We start from the raw sequence: 19,396 nt of genomic DNA, 5'->3' as shown, positions 1-19,396 counted from the left end.
GATCCTCTATATACTTACATCACTTATTTGCATATTTGCCGTTGTGCGCTGCGGTTCAGCGCAGCTTTCCTTCCATGATTACGTAGTCTGTACTGGCATCGTTAGCTAATCAGAGTGACATTTGTGATTTGCTGCCTGAATTTCTCGCTTAACAAATTTTCCAAAAGCACGTTTCACAAAGGCCATATAGAGAAAGAGAAGACAAATAAATGAATAAATAGTGGGCCGGAACTTCTCCAGTTATACAGTTTCTCTTGACTTTTCCTTTGTGAGGTGATGCGTCGTTGCTTCCGTCGGTGCCTGTAATCTAATGCGCAAGTGCTTTAGCGCATACACCATTACTCCTCGGCGGCACGCTCGGTTATGCCACGCAATATTGAGCAATTCCCGTAGCGCACTATGTCTGTATTGCCTTGCACCAAGGCGCACCGACCTTACAGATCCGCAACAGGACTACAATACGGCACTGCTTTTCTGCACTTCTACCGCCGGCACTGCTATGCGAGTTTTCGCCCTCTCAGTACAGTTAAGCGGTCGGCAGACATGCGTATTGCGCGATATACTCTGCATTGGCAAGTTGCAGCACCTGCAGCACCTGCAGCCCGGCGCATCCTGGAATGAGTGTCGTGGAGGGAGCAGCAGGTCCTCGGCCCGCAGCTGCAGCATCCGGGTCCCCTCGTCGAGCCGCCAGTGCAAGTCGTGCACGCGGGCCGGAGAGCGCACCGGAAATGGTGCGCCGAGGCGCGTGATGACCGCGACACCAGCCTCGCTGTTCTCCAGGGATGCTCGCTTGCGCTTGAACCTCTCCAGCAGCGACGACAATGGGCTCTCGGACTGCGCTCGAGTCACACTGCTCTGTACACACTTGAACCTTACACACTTTATACATGGCACACGACGCAACCGGCTGCTGCGGTTCTTTCTGCAGACGGAAGGAGAGCTTTTGGTCATAACAGCCTACAACTGTTATCAATCACATAAACTTAGCGTACACTTTCCATAACTGTTTGAAGACGGGAGCGGTGCCCATGGTCGGTCACTTTCGCGAGATTTCTCACTACTCGGCACCGGATTGGTTGATGTCTCCGAGCAACATTGTTCGTGGCACTTTGCGTGCACTCGTCTAAAGGTCGGCACTGTGCGAGGAACGCTTTCGCCCGTGGACAACGGTGCGGCCAGTACCGCGCGCGTCACGCGAAATGTTGCGAAAATGATTGTATCCTCGGAAGTGATAAACCGAGAACACGACCCCAGAATTCATGGCGGATTATATATGCAGCGTTGGCGGTTACACCGTTGTTCGTCCAATGTTTTAGTTCTTATGGCGGAGACTGTGCGATTCATAAGTTTTGGAGCAGCCGTCCCACCTTCCAACCAACTTCTCTTTCAAGAAAAAAAAGAAACTGTTTATCTCTTTTCAATATCAAAATACCTGAAGCTTGTTATATTCAATATACTGTTATGACGATGTTGTCTGATACGACGGAATATACCTAAAATCTCGTTGGTTGTGCTCTGTTTCGGTATTTCGTGAACTTAAACTGCGCTAGGGATGAAACACCAAGGTAGAAGACAGGACGAACGCAGTCTAACAACTGGTTTATTGAAATCACAATGCTGCCTCTTCGAACTATGTGCATGCCCAAGCCAAATCATAACCGCATGACCATGGAACACGTACTCCCTCGCTCTACACCAGAAATCAAGCTCTTTCTTGAAAGGGCTTTGAATAGGGGCTTGAATAGGGGCTTGGCGGGGGAGTGTTCCATGGTCACGCGGTTATGATCTGGCTTGGGCATGCGCATAGTTCGAAGAGGCAGCTTGTGTGATTTCAATAAACCAGTTGTTAGTCCGCTTTCGTCCTGTCTTCTTCTACCTCAGTGTATCGTCCCTAGCGCTGTTTAAGTTCACGAAATAATGTCTTACCAACTAGCTTCTCAACACTCCCTCCTCTATTTTGCGTCTTTGCATTACGCGTGCGATGCTCTGAGCATCGCACGTATAATGCGAAGACGTTGGATCGTTCCCCACCTGCGGCCATATCCCGGCCACGGCGGCCGCATGTCGATGGGGGCGAAATGCGAAAACACCCGTGTACTTAGATTTAGGTGCACGTTAAAGAACCCCAGGTGGTCAAAATTTCCGGAGTCCTCCACTACGGCGTGCCTCATAATCAGAAAGCGGTTTTGGCACGTAAAACCCCAAATATTATTATTATTATTACCTGCGGCCAGTTGTTTTTTTCATCCACTTTCATTGCCATTAATTTATCATTTCTTTAATTCAATTAGTAAGTAAAAGTAATTTCCCCTGTGTTTTCCTTGGTGTCTTTGTTTGTTGACTTCTCATGATATGATTAATAAAAATCGGACCCCTCGGTTAACCCCCTTTCTTCTCGTTCTCCTCTATTTCGGTAGTTCTTGTATTTCTATGGGGAAGCTAAAGACCATGCACAGATTCCAATCCCTAACAGCGCTAGCGAATTATTTTTCTCGCGAGCTGCTCAACGTTCCACGGAGCATCGCTTGCTATTCCCGGTTTACTCTGCGGGGAGGAACTCAGCAGGCTTGCCGGACACCACCGTGGCATCGGACCGTGCTTCATGGGAAATAATTCTGGGCGATGTAGTTTATTCCTAATTACCTAGGAAAGTTCTTACACCAACCAAGCTGAGCAACAGCTGCTGTTATGAGGTTAATTCATTGTAAGGTTCATAACAGCGTAGCACAAGATATGGACAAAAGGACGGTAAAAACGACGACACAGCGCCTTGCAATGAATCCTAACGAACTGGCCCAACTTGCCTTGCCGTCTTGATCTTATGAGGTTAGCTGTTAAACGCAAAAGTTGGTGCACGCAATAAAATTAGCACAGAAAACTCGTGTGCTGTTCTTCGCACGGTACACCAACGCACAGCAGTGACATTTTGCCGAGCGCTGCGGACTTTTATGTCTTTTTTTGTCTTGCGGCATCGTGCGCACAGCTTGTGAGCTTGACAGATGACAATACGTGGTAAATATTATGCGGCGTTGTTTTTATTAAGCGGAAACTCGCTGTTCGCGACTTGAGAGATGCCGTGTTTTGCACCTTTGTACTGTCACATCACGCCGCATGTGCGCTTTTCAGCGAGCCTGTCCTCATCTCCAAGCCCCACCTCGTGTCCCATAGCAGTGCACACGTTGCCTTCATGAAACTTCCAGGTGCTGACATTATAACGCTCGTCCTCGCCGGCGGCTGACGCTATCGAATGTGCATATCCGCATATGTCTGGTGGGGGACGCTCGAGTGTCTCGCATCCCCTGACCTTCGTCTTCTTCGCACGACTCGCAACTCCTGACGATCGGCTTTCCCGCGTTACACACACGCGAGGGTGGAAGCCGGTATTCTACCGAAGCTGTTTCACGTGCCGCTGAGGACGCTTGATCGTTGTCTATCGTGGACAAACAGTGCGGCCGTCGGCAACAGCAATGCTGAGCGATTGCCGCGCGATTGATTTAGGTTCTACGCGGCAAGTTGTAAAGCACCTCCAGGAAGCGTTCTACTGCACGAAAAAAAAAAAAAAACGAGGAAAGGTTTGGTAAAAGCAGTATTAAAGCTAAAGCGAACTAAGTTCTGCGAGGCAATGACACTAAGGGGCAAGCGGTCTCCAGGGGCTCTCAGCAATTATGTCCTGTTGGCGCTGCTAGCGTCTGTGCAAGCGACATTTTCCCCCTGCCTTCTCCCATATCAGAGCCGAAGGCCTATACGTCACAGCTCCGTAGTACCATAGAGCAACCCAAACACCCACCTTGAGAGAGTTGTTTTCAGATGACGCTTCAGCGGAGAGTGGCTCTCCCAGTAGCCTCTTCAGCCGCGCTATCTCGGCATCCAGCTATGGGACAATTGTAAGAGTTATCTGCACGTTTCAAAGAAATTTAAGCTGAATGAAATCACGAAGGCGTTCAATGTAGCGCAATCAGTACATGGACATGCAGGAATAACATGTCACACACTCTGTGTTCATGTATGCTAGTAGCGCTACATTGAACGCCTCGGTGAACTGGTACGCACCATTACCAAATCGCAACACTCAATGGAAGCCACACGCGCGAGAAAATTTTGTGTAGAATATAGAATGGCCGACCCACGACCTTCAAGCAACATGGTCCACAAAGGGGTTGCAGGGCAGCTCTTGTGAAGAGGTAAAAGCCATAAGGGAAAGGCAGGCAAGCCTTAACGGTACCGTCGTCAAATAAGAAACGCAGTTATAACATGCACCCCCTCCCTCTTTTTTTTTTTCTGGCTGAAAAATTAGCCGCAAGGAAAAGTAAAACGACTCTGGCTTGCCTTCAACTCATCACGTTAGCGCACTGCATTCGCGTTCGACATCATCATCAAGCGCGTTCGACATCATCTATCAGGTCATTCAGGCTTTGTTTTAGCAACAATTTAGCCACTAACAATTACAGCTTTACGCAAGTGATTCTGAAAGAGAGGTACGGGTACTTTAATTTTAATATTCTAGATGTTGGTTTGGTTGACTGTGACTACGTCAAATGGCGGAGCTTTGCACTTTTGACCTGCGGATTTGTGTAATACGGCTCAATCGCATATTTTACTAATGTCATCAGGAATAAAGAATATGCTAGGTTGGCTGGAAGTTTGTACATTTAGGGTCTGAATAATTTAGCGATTCTATTCCATTTTTACATCTTTCCGCGCTTCGTCAGCAGCAGCGCGTTATCACCATGATCGGCAGGTCGCGAGCGGCACACGATGCGGAAAGCTTTTAGTCTAGCGAAAAGAATTTTACGTTATACCTGTTCAGATTGCAGACGGCGAGCGCTTCTTTCTTTTGTTCTCTCTTCGCAGTCATGTGTGTCTACATGCGTTAGTACTGGTAGCATAAAGCTCCGCTCGAATAAAATTCTCGAGAGTTTTAGCACGAAAGCACTTGAATCGATGACAAATTTGTGCAAGCGTCAATGTACTTCCTATATTGGACTTGCATAACAAGCAGCATAAGAAAATGCTAAAATACTCAGCGAAGAAAATAAGCTATACATGCAGTGATTAACAACGGAATGACGGTGTTTTTTGCCTGACATTATTATTAGTGGATATTGTTCCTTTTGTGATGAATTACGAAGCCGGCTCCCTGTACGTATTTACTAAAATATTCACTTGTGCTTCCTCCACGCCTTGACTCATTGCGTGGGCAGTGAACCCGACCGCCGCGGCCGTTCTGCTGCTGAGCACGAAGTCCGATTCGCGGCCGCAAGAGGCGGAACAACGCTCGTGTGCCGTGGTTCGCGCGCGCGTTTAAAGAAACACAGTTGGTAAGATATGTAATCCGAACCTTTCCACTACGGCGCAAATCCTAACCCGCAGTGCAGTTTTGCGACGCGAAACCCCATAGTGTAACTTGTTATTGCGACAGCAATTATATGGACACTCCAGGCGCATTTCTGCCGTCCACCGTGAGGTTCTGTATAAAATCCAAGGGCGATAAAATCGTCACCGCGCGTCGTATGCTGTATAGGCGAGTGAAAGCGTGCGAGGGTGAGCCGATTCGTTCTAGGTAATTGGGATCGTCAACTTAGTATGAGAGAAAGCAAAAGTAAACTTAAATGGGAAGACTTGAAAGATCGTAGACGAAACCTCAGGTTGAAATTTTTCCATACTATCTACCATTCTAAAACTGGAATCGATAAGGAGAAGTACATCCAAGAGCCGTCCTATATATCCCAAAAAAAGGGACCACAATCTCAAATAAGTTTGCCTTTAAAGGTGACGTCTTGCGCTATTCATTTTTTGTTAGATGTATGAAAGAGTGGAATGATCTTCCGCCTATGATTGTATCCATTGTGTCGAATGATGATTTTTACCACGCTTTGTGTAATTAGTTTCTTTATTGGTCTCAAATATGATGCTTATTTTTATGTATCCCCCTGCTGTAATGCTTGCAAAGGCGAAGCAGGTACCAAATAAATAGAGAAAAAATAAGATTTAATATTAAATTATGGGGTTTTACGTGCCGAAACCACTTTCTGATTATGAGGCACGCCGTAGTGGAGGACTCCGGAAATTTCGACCACCTGGGGTTCTTTAACGTGCGCCTAAATCTAAGCACACGGGTGTTTTCGCATTTCGCCCCCATCGAAATACGGCCGCCGTGGCCGGGATTCGAACCCGCGACCTCGTGCTCAGCAGCCCAACACCAGCCACTAAGCAACCACGACGGGTGAGAAAAAATAAAGGTGGCGAACGCGGATCGCATGCGCAAGCGAGGAAGCACGCCCTCTTCTGTCGCACGGGGGGGGGGTCTAGGTGAGGGAGGGGGCGTTCTGCTCCAGCTGTTGCATACGGCGCGGCCGTGCGGGCGCCGTATCTTGAAAGCGATCTGTGATGTTTGTAGAGTGCGCGTAGTGTTTGTAGCTACGTGTGCGCTGTGCTTTCGACGTTTCGTTCGCGTTGATGCGAGAGATGCACGAAGGTCAATTCACTTGCTGTTGCCGCGATTCCACACTCCAGCGTTTTGACAGCGAGTTTCCAAGGTCATCGAGCGAAACACGTTCTTGTTTAGATGTGCGCGCGTGATACCGCGCCTGTTATTTTTGTTAGTAAGCGAATGTTTACAAGTTTATATGGCCGATAAAACTACTATCCTTACTTCGTATAGTTCTCTACTAATTTGCTATCGAAATCAGTGTTTCGCCTTTCGGGCGAAACTGCGGCTTTTTTAATAATATTTTTTTAATGACAAAGGCACAAAATCATGTTGCCTTGGACCTCTAAGGTCTGCCTCTACATCTCAGTCACAGTAATTCCTTAAGCACATTGCCACTCTTCACGACAGTCGAATTAATAAGGTCGGAAGCGCTTTTTCCTCGCCGACACTCGTATTTTTACTGACCTTCGTAACCGCGTATATTCTGCGCGTTCCTTTGTGCCGTGGCGGCTGTGGGGCTCACCGTGCAGATCACCGACAAACAAATCGAGCGGACATACCTGCGCGACTTCGCGCGCGTAGGCGCGGCTCTGGACCTCGGTGCGGTAGTAGAGCTCACGGCGCTCGTCGATGGCGAAGCGTCGGGTATTGAACTCGACCCGCACGCCCGAAGACGCCACCACGGCGTCCGCATCGGCATTGTTCATGATGGCGTGGATCTGCGCATACAATATTGTAAGGCTCAAAGCTTAGCTCACAATAACTGTCGTGTAGTCAATGCGCAAACCTTTGACATTTGTTTCGCATAAAGCGCCATGATGCACGGTAAGGGACAGATGCTGTCTGTAATGAAAAGCTGGCGATGTTTGTCTGGCTTGCCATGCTATATACTCCAGCAGTTGGGTGCAATATACTACACGCACGCACGCACGCACGCACGCACGCACGCACGCACGCACGCACGCAGTCCTTGGTAAAGGCCTTGAACAAAACGAGAACAAGGTGATAGCAGGAGCCAACGTTTCGACAATTGGTCTTGTCTTTTTCAAGGCAACATATGCTCTCCTCGGCACAGTATATATAGGTGCGGTTCTTCAAAAGGGGGGAGAATGTAAAGGCTTGTGGGCGAGGCAATGACCGAGAGTGTGTTAGCGGCAAGGGTGTACAATTGATAAGAAAGGTGTGCTACTGAAGCATAACTGCGAGTCGGCCTAGTTGGAACAGATTCATATTAAAACTTTTTGTGCGCAAACAAACAGGGACGAAGAATAGGGGCAACACAAGGACGAGCGCCTTGTGTTGCCCCTATTCTTCGTCCCTGTTTGTTTGCGCACAAAAAGTTTTAATAGGAGTGTGCTACTGAACGTCGGTGGTGGAATGTGAGGTACCGCCGTGTGTAAGCCGGTTGACATGTCACTGTAGGTTCCACTTTTCGTGGAAGGGGCTTGGACGACCGGGGGCAGGGGGGTGTTATCTGCTGCGCTGGAGGTCAATTGCCTATAGTTTGAAATTTAGCATAGCGATCGAATAGATTCTAAAGCTCCCTTTGAATCGGTAATGCCTATTGGTTGCAATGTCTTGAACTTATGGATGAGGTATGAGTCTGTATTTCCTGTCTCGCGTAGAACGGAAATTTGACTGTAGTATGTTGAGTTTAAGTTCATCAAAGTTATGACCTGGTTGGTTGAAATGCTCGGCGACGGATTTTGAAGTTTTTTAGCTGTGTCCGCGCGATGTCCATTTAACCTGACGCTCGTTGATTGTCTCGTTTCACGGATATATTGTTTCTTACAGAAAGAACATTCAAGCATATAAATTACATCGGAACTAGCGCAAGTAAAGCTAGTTTTCACTTCGTGTGTATAGCTAATTGCGGTGCTTTTAATTTTACCGTCACTTTGAAGATGCTTGCAGGTTTTACACCTGGGGCGAGAACATGCCTTTATTACGGGGGAATGATGTTAGCTGACTTTCGCATGCATTAACATGTCTTTAAAATTTCTGTTTCGGTGATAGGTAACCCTGGGTACATCCGGGAACGCCTTTCTCAGACTTCTCTTGTATGCATAGGAATGTCGGGAAGTGGAGGCATGTTTTTTGATAGAGCCAGTACCACCGTGGCCAGGACAGATTCTAGATGCGTCTGCTGCCCGGTGTTTCGTCTGTCGCGACGGGATTTAGACTGCTAAAACGGCGTGTACGATGATTTTATTGCTTTATTTTGTAAGGCTGTTATCAAAGCGGAAGCGCTCGCACTTAAATGTGTAGTTATATCGAACGCCAACGGCGACGATATTGGGTCTATAAATTTGTAAGTACGAGAAGGTTTGTGTCGCTCATTGTGCGCCATTTTCAGTAGTACGTGCTTGCTTTCTTCATTTACTTTTTTGTGTTGCACGTGAACAAATATAGATGCAACATGTATTACTATCTCCATATGAGGACTCAATTCGTCCTCCCTCTCAGCTCCCATAACAAAAAAAGCTTTATTTGACATCAGCGACTAGCTTTAGACCATGTCACTGAACTTTACAGGCGCAAGATGTATGTGTGCGTTGCGCTCTGAAGCAGTTTAGCAAGATTGATTACCAACCAGGCCAGCTACAAGTTCTTTGTGGTCCCAATTTAACGCACTAGTTGAATCGCAAACGCGTCTCTTCTGGACAGTGTAGGAAACCGTTGGTACAACATGTGTCCGTAGGACCGAGCGGTCGTTTGTAGGCACCAGCATAGCGAGGCGGATGAAGTGTGCAAGGACTCGCCTTGGGCAGAAAGAGCAGGCACAGCGTGGTGGTCGTGGAGACGAATATGAGCGTGCCGACGAGCGCGTAGGTGAGCGTGTAGCGCTCCGTCGAGATGACGTTGGCCAGCGCCACCACGAGTGCCGAGGTGATGACGGCGTTGTAGACGCTCATGCCGATGTACTGCGAATCGTTGAGCGCCGGGATCTGGACGTTGCGTGTCTCCCAGGCCATGTAGCAGCCGACGACGAGCAGCAGGCCCTTGTAGATGTACAGGGCACCCAGCCACTTGGCCATGTGCTCCGAGTGACATTGCTCGCGCTGCGGCAGGTACACCACGTCCCGCTCCCACTTGGAAATCTGCGCCGACGAGACAAAGGCGCACAGAGCAACTCGCTTGCGGTCGTGCGAGTATACGACGCAGTCATAGGGAGATACAACACTGAAGCGGGCCACCTGTCTGCGCAGCATGGGTTTCCAAATTACGGCGGTGAAGCTACGTACAGTATCCTCGAATCAAAATAACCTTTTGGGTGAGTTGGTAGGGCCTGCCGTATGCATTCTTTCGATTGGCGTGAAGGAGATGTCCTGAACAGAAGACGCAGTTGTTTGTGTGATTTTCTCGTGTATGTCTCGGGACCGTTCGAGAGAGTGCTGCGCATAACACTGCGTACCGTGCACATAAAGTGCCTTTCCAACAAAAAATCAGCGAGCACGTCACCTATATATTCCGCTTCGCTATATATTCAGCCACCCCTATTTTTCTCTTCATGTTTGAACAGATTAAAACGATCGCAGTTTCACCCGCAAAGTGAATAATTGATTATTGCTATAGAAAAGTATCAGACAACAACACGAAGCAAGGCTCGTAGTTTCATCGTTCGTATGGATTTCGTAACCCCCCCCCCTTATGTAACACCTCAAAAGGGGTCTTTAAGGAAAATAAAGTGATGTGATGAGTGATGTGATAAATTGCAATGAACATTTGCTTAGTACTTACTTTACCAAGCATGATGTCACGCGATCACGGACAGACATGAGCAGATCTCGCTTGGTGACCGCGAGCACTCGCTATGACCCCCCCCCCCCCCCCCAACCACCACTTCTGGCGGGCGCTTACCTTCCCGCTCCCCCCCCTCCGCACACGAGGAGACGACGGGCATCCGCCCCACTCCCCTCCCTGCGCGCGCAAGACGCCGCCGCACCAAGCCACCACTCTCTCGGCGCTCCTTCGCACCTATAGCGTGGCCGAGATCTTATCATGCTTGCACTTTATACAGAACATCACGACAACGCTGACGCCGACGGCGGTAATGCTCCTGAAGTGTCCGTATAATATTGCTATCGCAAAAAATCGCATCGGTCATACCGCAAAAAAAAAAAGCAGTTCGACCTGTTCAGGTAAATATCTGAGAAGGAGGTCACCCTTGCGCGACAAATCGCAATGACGAGGTAGCTAATTATTATATTCGCGAATTGACATTTCCAATTGTTTACTTTAAGCTGCATGTTGAAATTGCCAAATTGGCCGAGAAGTTAAGTGATGTATGCTTAGAAGAAATCCACAGTAAACGAGGCACGGCCGTATCTTCATCGTATAGACGAAACTTCTGCGTTCTTGCAATCGAATGTGTTCTTTCGTTGTTTATGCCTCTCTCAGCGCGGCACCTCTTCTAACCTAGTTCTGTTTTTTCCCCCTTTCTTGTGTGTTCCTTTCCAGTAACATACTTTGCAGCGCGGCGCGTGGCCATATTTTAGAGCGCAACTCTTAAGCGCCCATTCCTGCGTTGAGCGTCGGCGTAACCGAGCGAATGAGCAGAGCGAGGGATGAAAGAGCGAAGACAGCGCGAGGAGGAGCATACAGTGAAAGCATGAGGCAGAAAGTGGAGGAGGAAGGTATGGCGAACGCGTGGGAGGAAAAGCGTAGTGCTGCTCTACGGGGACGATGGCTAAGAGATGGCGCCAGAGTATAGCGCGCGTCGTCTGTTCACGGATGGCACGTGGAGAGCGCGTCCAATGATACTATACATATGAAATCAAAGCGCTGCATTAGCGACGGTCTGTTTGCGGCGGCTGATGTGAATCGCGCCTGCGCGTCACCCACGCGCTGTCTTTCGCAATCTCTCGATTAGCGAGGCAGTCGCTCCACACTTCGTTCCGTTTGCAACGTGCCGCACGAGACAGATTGTCCGCGCCAACCAATATATCACGAAATGAAAACACGTATAGAGCTGCGCTCAAATTTCGCATTAGGGAGTATCGTAATCGTCGTTTATTTATTATTATTATTATTATTATTACTATTATTGTTATTACGTTTTGCCGCCACGTCTACGCTAGTTAGTACGACTGCAGGCTACAGTTAAACACCCTCCGTAAAGTGCCTTCTTGCTTCGTGAAGCACCTTGCCAATTGTCTACGCCGTCTTTTCTGTCTTGTGCTGCACCAAATGCTGTCGCGACAAGTTCATCGGCGTCGACGGTGTAGCGCCAGCGCTGCCGACGGGCGCGGCACTGCTGAAAACGCAGTTAGCGACGCCCCCCCCCCCCCCCCCCCCCCTCACCGGCTCGCATGAACGTAACTCGCTGCCTCAAGCATCCGACAGAGTGCGGCCCCCATCCACCCTCACTGCGCGGATGAGCGGAGCTGGCGAGGGGGCCGTCGTACAGCGCGCTCGACGAGGCTTTTACCGCGCGGTCTTTTCCCTTCGATCGTGAACGCCGGAGCAAAGGCAATGCGGCGACTGGTCGATCGCATTTTCGCGATATTGTCGCGTGCTGCAGATCGGTGAAATAGGAAAAGAATAAAGGGGAAAATGGGGTAGGGTGCGGTGAGCCCTAAGCTTTTGAGACACTTTCTCGAGAGCTCTTGTGCCGCCAAATCCGATGCGCACCACTCCTTTGCTTCTTTATTTCTTTCTATTTTTTTCCTTTTTGTTCACGTACTTCATCTTCTTTACGGAGTCGCGAGGTTCCCATGTCGCGCCGAGTCAAACAAATGTCCTCACACCTATCCCGCCCTTTACGTCAATGTTCCTGTCTATGCTGGACATGGAGCACACGCACATCCGCTACGCTTCGTGTCTTCTCGTTGGCTTTTGAGGATTTTCCTCGTGCGCACCTGAAACTCCCAGCCTGTCTTGCGGGGAGCTCAACAGACGTTTTATACTGTACATTTAACGGGTGACATTAAGCGGGCAAGGAGTAGATAAAAACAGTTTCTTTAGGAGCACACGTTCTCACATCTGGGCGCAATTAAGAGAACTTTTTGTCCTTGAGAACTGTTTATTATCGTTTTATTATTTTGTTTATTGAAGTCTTTTATATTGCAGCTGCCCGATGCCTCTCTTGCTATGGTTTCTGGCGCGCGATATGCTTTGCAAATATGGGCCGACATGCAAATTGGAGAAGGCTCGCTTAATTTTGGTGCCACGACACTTACGAGACTGCCTTCACGGTATCTGAAGCCACATGTGCGCAGGGATTCCCTCGGTTTCTGATCTTCTACAACTGTTGACGCACGACTGAGTTCACGTTGCGTGCGTGTAATGTACGCGATGACGTACAGAATAACTTCTCCCAGCGCCTTGTGTCAGCGCGACGTGGCGTGTTAATATTTATATTGCGGTCTCCATTTTGCCTCCTTCTAGTTTGTTCTGGCTGATTTTGTACTGGTTAACATTCTTGAATTTATTTTATTTCGTTTTTCTCTCTCTCTCTCTCTTGCCCACGTGGCGGAGCTGTTGATTATATTTGTTACCGCCCTCTTTCAAAGAGGATGCCAATAAAAATATTCATCATCTCGCGTTGGACCTTCAGCTCGCTGCCCACAGTTCCTGCTGGATTGTATTGTGAAGTCTTACGTGCCAAAACCACAATTTGATCATGAGGAACGCCGTAGCGGGGGACTCCGGATTAATTCTGACCACCAGGGGAGCTTTACCGATTCCCCGATGCACGGGACACGGGGGTTTTTGCGTTTCGCCCTCATCAAAATGCGGCCGCCGCGGCCGGGATTTGATCTCGCAACCTCGTGCTTAGCAGCGCAACACCATAGCCGCTAAGCCACCGCTTCGGGTAACAGTTTTGGCTACACTTCGCCTTTGCCGCTCATGTCACAGCCTTTGACCATGACCTACTTCGCGGTTTGGAAACGGGACGTATCTATTTATTACCTTGAAGGGCAGATTTGGTCAGTCCGTATGAGAGTTTCATCTTTTAGCGTGTGCAATAAATCTGAAACCTGGCTCGCGTGCCTTTCCTTTGTCTGCGCGCTATAGAGACAGAGCGAAAAAAAAGAGAGAAAAAAAAAGAGAAACGTTATTTAGGCAGAGGGGGGATTAGGCCATCCGCGAATGGGTACTCAGAGAAGTTAAATATAGTGGAAGCTGGAGACGCCCATCTCGCCAAAAATATGATATTGTTGTTTCTAACAAGGGTGTGTTAAATTTGACTGTAAATCTGGATTTGGAAAAGAATGGTAGTCCCGACGATATAGACAATGCATTTCTCACTAGATACTCATTATGGACTGGTCACTATTTGACTATTGTTTTCCATAAATCTCTTTCAACGTCTGTCGTCCTTTCAACTTGGAAATGCGTTAAATTTCTCCCGTTGTGCAAATCTATGAACAGTCTTTATTAAAATATACACCCACGTACCTCTCTTAAATCTCATTCATGTAAGCTGATAAAAACACATAATATACAAACATATTCTTACGGGGAGATCTACAGAAAAGGAGGTTTATTTACACTATGTACAAGGAGACTAAATATGGGTCAGCAACAACAAAGATGGCGGACGATAGATCTCGCTTCGTTCTCCTCTCATCCGCTCTACACTTCAGCATCTTCTTCTACATCGGCAGGACAATGGGCTCATAACACTATCCTCCGGCGGCGGAAGCACCGACTCGGTGCAGGTGAACAAAGCTGAATGAATGAATGAATGTTTATTTTGACAGAAATAAAATACAAAGAATCTCTGTCAAAGAGGCTGACAAAAAGGCACGAATGCCTGACTAAGTGCCAGTCCCCTTCTCCGACCCATTCCCAGTGCACAAAACACTCAAGCACACAGGGCAAGCATGGTACACAAAGTGGATACATACACAAAAAAAAAATGAAAAGTACATGAAATACGTAACAGCAATACTGAATTTGATTTGTGTACAAAGAATGAACAGTCATACCTGAAGCGACAGCAAATACATGTTCACTTTTTTTTTTAAAGTGTTTAGGGACGGTGATTCATTTATTATAGTGAGTAATCCAGGGTGATGATTAAAAAAATCTGTAACTATGAATGCCTGCTTTTGCATGCCGTAATTGGTACGGATCTTGCCCTTGTTGTAGGTTAATTGCCTTGTGTTGTATTTATGTTCATTCGGGAGGTATGTTTTAAAAAAGGCGCTTTCATTGAGTCTTATTTCTTTAAATATTGCAATGGCTGTTTTTTTGTTAATAAGGTTTTCTAATGTTAAAATACAATTCTTCTTAAAAAGCGGAGCGGAGTGGCTTCTATAGGGCGCATTCTCAATTACCCGAATCGTGCGTTTCTGTAAGGTTAGTAAACTATGGATGTTGGTTTTCGTCGTGGTACACCACACAGATAAACAATATTGGAGGCGTGAATGCACTAGGCTATAGTATAATTGGTTTTTTAATCTAGAAGGTAACAGACGTTTTAATTTATTAATAACACCGATGGATCTTGCAATGCTGGTTTTAATGTTGCCGACATGACTGGACCAGCTTAAGTTTTCTTCAAACGTAACACCAAGGAACCTCTGGCACGTAGAACGTATAATGACTTCATCACGGAATTGTAATACTAAGCTCTCATCAATACCTTTGTTACGAGGCCGAAAAATAATGTATTTTGTCTTTTTAGTGTTTAATACCAATTTATTTGCTCTAAGCCAGTTTGAAAGATTACTGAGCCAATTATTTGCTTCTTCCTCGAGAGTAAGCAAGTTTCCACCAGAAAAGAAGGTATTAGTGTCATCAGCATACATGATTATGTCAGGTGTTAGAGGCACGTTTGTGATGTCATTAATGTATAATAAAAAAAGTGGCCCTAGGATGGACCCCTGCGGAACACCGTATTTGATTTCACCCATTGCCGATTTGGAATGACAAATGTTTGTGTACTGTAGTCGGTTGGTTAAATAATTTTTAATTAGGTTAAAAGCAGTTCCCCTAATGCCGTACTCACTTAACTTTTGTAACAAGATATCGTGTTTAATGGAATCGAATGCCTTTTTAAAGTCAAGAAATATTCCTATTGTGCACAGCTTGTACTCAAAGTTACTTATTATTTTTTCTTTGATCTTTAGCAGCGCCATTTCAGTACATTGGTGTTTTCGGAAACCGTATTGCTTTTCTGTTATAATATTATTTTGAGTACAGAAATTTAAAATTCGTTCGTTAATGACCTGCTCTACTATTTTGGAAAAGATTGGGAGAACTGAAATCAGTCTGTAGTGGTTCACGTCATTCCTGTCTCCCCATTTAAAAACTACCGATACCCGTGCAATCTTTAATTCATCGGGGAATGCGCCAGTGCACAAAATTAAATTGCATATGTGTGACATCACTTTACAAATATGCAGCGCCACAGCTTTTATTGGTTCTGCCATTATGTCATCCACACCACATGCTGTGGAATTCTTTAACTTTAGAAATAAGCATCTTATTTCAGCCTCATCTGTTGGTGCAAGAAATAGCGATCTGCTCAGCTACATGAAAGAACTAGCACACAAGGTATTAAGGGGTGTCCGGGGCACGATAGGGCTTGAGGCGGACAACGTGGACAATGTCCGTGCGGGGATGAGCAGATGATGACGAAGGCAGCAATGGAGCGATTTGATAGGTGACATCAGTCACTTGGCGGCACACGCGATATAGACCGGTGTACTGGAAAAACAATTTTTCGGATAGTCCGACACGTCGTGCTGCGGACCACAGGAGGACGAGCGATCCAGGGAAAAAGTGGGCGGTTCTGTGGTGGCTGTTGTAGCGAGACTGTTGGCGGATTTGGGACTCAGAAAGTCGAGTGTGAGCAACTTGACGTGCATGCCCGGCAAGAGCTATAGTCTCTCGAGCATATTCAGTGGGTGGGCACCCAGAAGAAGGCACCAGGGTGTCCATGGGCAATGTAGGGTTGCGACCGTATAAGATTAAAAAAAAACGGCGAATAACCAGCGGTCTGGAAGTTTTGTGTGCGAATGTCACAAAGGTTAATGCAGCGTCCCAAACCTGGTGGTCGTCAGACACATACGTGGCCAACATGACGGTAAGTGTTCGGTTCAGGCGTTCTGTCAAGCCATTCGTCTGTGGATGGTAGGCCGTAGTCAATTTATGTTGCGTCGTGCAGGATTTGAGAACGTCATCGATCACCCTCGTCAGGAACCGTCTGCCCCGGTCAGTTAGCAGTTGCCGAGGAGTCAAGTGCTGGAGTATGACGATATGCAGCAAGAAGTCTGCAACGTAGGTGGCGCAGCTAGTGGGAAGTGCGCGCGTAATGGCAAGCCACATCGCATAATTTGTCGCAACGGCGACGCACTTCTTTCCAGAGGCGGATAAGGAAAACGGACCAAGTAAATCGAGACCAGCGCGGTGAAATGGTTCGTACTGAATGTCCAGAGGCTGACGATAGCCTGCAGGCGGCAGTGTCAACATTTTCCGGTGCTGGCACGGGTCGCACGAGCCCACGTAACGGCGCAATGAGAGGGACATTCCGGGGCAATAAAACAGCGGCGTGTGCGGTCTTATGTGCGTGACACACCGAGATGGCTCGCCGTTGGTGCGTGGTGCAGCTGCGCCATGACAGTGAAACGGAGGTGAGCCGGGACGACAAGCAACAGGTCAGGGCCATCAGGAAGTAAACTGCTAGGATATAACGTGTCATTTTGGAGTACAAAGGCGGAGAGAAGGATCAGGAGTTCAAGAGTACAAATTTTCGATGATCTTGCGTAGTGACGCGTCAAGGCGTTGTTCGGCAGCGATGCTGAAGAGTTGAGAGATGGAAAGAACAGAAGGGCTGGAGTCACTCTGCAGTGTCCGGTGGATTTACGAGATCCGTCCGCACCAGTACGCATCCTGGTGCAAGCGGCCATATTTCTAAATAACGTTATATGAATATTCTTGAAGCCGCAGTGCCCAACCAACCCAACCAGTGGAATCTTTGAGAGAGGACAGCCAGCAGAAAGCATGGTGGTCAGTAATGACGGTGAAGGGTCGGCCGTTGAGGTAAGCGCGAAATTTGGCGATGGCCTAAACAAGAGCGAGATACACACACTCTCTCTGTGATCGAATATTTTCGCTCAGCAGAGGAAAGAAGGCGGTTGGCGTAAGCAATAGTGCAGTCCTGACCACGCTGGCGTTGGGCAAGAATTGCACCAGTGCCGTAGCTACTGGTGTCGGTAGGGATTTCGGTAGCCGCAGATTCGTCGAAGTGAGCCAATTAACACTGATGGTGATGTTAGAAGTCCAATCAGCTGCGAGAAGGCGGCAGCTTGTTCAGGATCCCAGGAAAAAGACACGTCTTTCCAAAGAAGGCAGGTTAGGGGCCGTGCTATTTTTGCAAAATCTTTCACAAACCGCCGAAAATAAGAACGAAGGTCATAAAAGGAACGGACGTCCTGAGTAGAACGAGGCGTCGGAAATTTGGTAATGGCTCTAACTTTGGCAGGGTCAGGCTGTATACCTGTAGAATCGACAAGATGACCAAGTACAGTGATCTCTCGGCAGCCAAAGCGGCATTTGGCATAGTTAAGTTGAATAACTGCATTGCCAAGGACGCGCAGAATAGCCGAGAGTCTATGTAGATGACTGGAGAACGTAGGCGAGAACATGACGACGTCATCGAGATAGCACAGGCAAGTAGACCATCTGAAACCGCGAAGAAGGGAGTCCATCATTCGTTTGAATGATGCTGGGGCACTGGACAAGCCATGTGGCATAACTTCGAACTGGTAGAGCCCATCGGGTGTTATAAAGGCGGCCTTCTCCCTATCTTTTTCGTCGACGGCGATTTGCCAGTAGCCGGACCGAAGTTCTATAGAAGAAAAGTACTGTGCGCCATGCAGAGAGTCGAGGGCGTCGTCAATTCGTGGCAAAGGGTACACGTCCTTCTTAATGATCTTGTTTAAATGCCGGTACTCGACGCAGAACCGCCAGGTATTGTCCTTTTTTCTGATAAGCACCACAACGCACGCCCAAAGACTCATAGATGGTTCGATGAGCTCTTTGGTAAGCATTTTCTCGACCTCCGTTTCGATTATGCGGCGTTCAGTCGCAGTCGCAGATACTCGGTAAGGACGCCTATGGATGGGACAGGCATTCCCAGTGTCAATGCGGTGAGCCACAACTTGTGTCTGGCTCAGAGGGGGTGAAGCAAAATCGAGAACGTCGCTGTAAGCGGTGTCAGATTTGGAGGACGATGTCACCGTTGCCACCAGTTGTAGGAGTTGTAGGTCGTAGGGAGGAACTTGGGGGGACAGGACTAGGGGAGCAGGATTTATTTACAGATATTTACGTTAGAACAAGCGATACATTCGACAGTCTAGTGTGACTCCCAAATCGAGCGCGCAAGACGAAGCATACAACATGCGAGCACGAAGCTCCAAACACATTGCTTGTCGAGCACGAGCACACAGCTCACGAGCAGTCTTTACGGCGCTTCTTTCTACGGTGCTTTTTCCTCGCACTCACTTTCACGCCGCCCTCTCGCGTCTCGTGCTGGCCGGTACACATTTCGTCGGCCCGGATCGGTCTCCTACCCGCACAGTCTGAGTGATTTTCATTTCAATCTACTCTCTCTCTGCCTCGACTGGCGGACAGCTCAACCGACTCTGGAACAATGCAGCAGTCTTTACTCGAGCTATGCAACTCGCCCTCTTGCGAACTGCCCTCTACTGCATTGCCCAGCTCACGCTGTGCATCGGCACACAGCCCGTCGGTTTCTATCGCTGTCTCACCCGCACAGTCCGAATGATTCCTAACTAAATCATCGCTCTCGTGGCTACCTAGACTGGCGGATAGTTGCACCAATCCCTCAACAATCTTCCTTCCCTTGAGCTACGCAGCTCGCAATCCTTCGAACTGCCCTCAACTGCACCGACCAGCTGGCACTCCGCTTCGGCACGCAGATCTGACCTGATATAGGTGCTCGCGTCTGTCGGGTCAACAGTACTCCGTACCTCGCTAACGACCTCG

The 19,396-nt window shown here is 48.0% G+C and overlaps 1 protein-coding gene across 1 annotated transcript in view; it reads right to left on the bottom strand.

The window, feature by feature from the left end:
* The window catches only part of GABA-B-R3 (gamma-aminobutyric acid type B receptor subunit 3), a 394,949-nt gene that overhangs the window by 13,143 nt on the left and 362,410 nt on the right, over positions 1-19,396 (bottom strand). The window contains exons 15-18 of the mRNA XM_050182939.3: positions 9,193-9,531; positions 6,991-7,149; positions 3,788-3,871; positions 587-834 (exon numbers count right to left, since the gene is read on the bottom strand). Of these exons, the coding sequence (XP_050038896.3) occupies positions 587-834; positions 3,788-3,871; positions 6,991-7,149; positions 9,193-9,531 (830 nt within the window). The remainder of the gene's footprint in view (positions 1-586; positions 835-3,787; positions 3,872-6,990; positions 7,150-9,192; positions 9,532-19,396) is intronic.

This window comes from Dermacentor andersoni, chromosome 4, assembly GCF_023375885.2.
Source record: "Dermacentor andersoni chromosome 4, qqDerAnde1_hic_scaffold, whole genome shotgun sequence".
Classification (NCBI taxonomy): domain Eukaryota; kingdom Metazoa; phylum Arthropoda; class Arachnida; order Ixodida; family Ixodidae; genus Dermacentor; species Dermacentor andersoni.
This window is presented reverse-complemented; position numbering and strand designations above follow the sequence as displayed.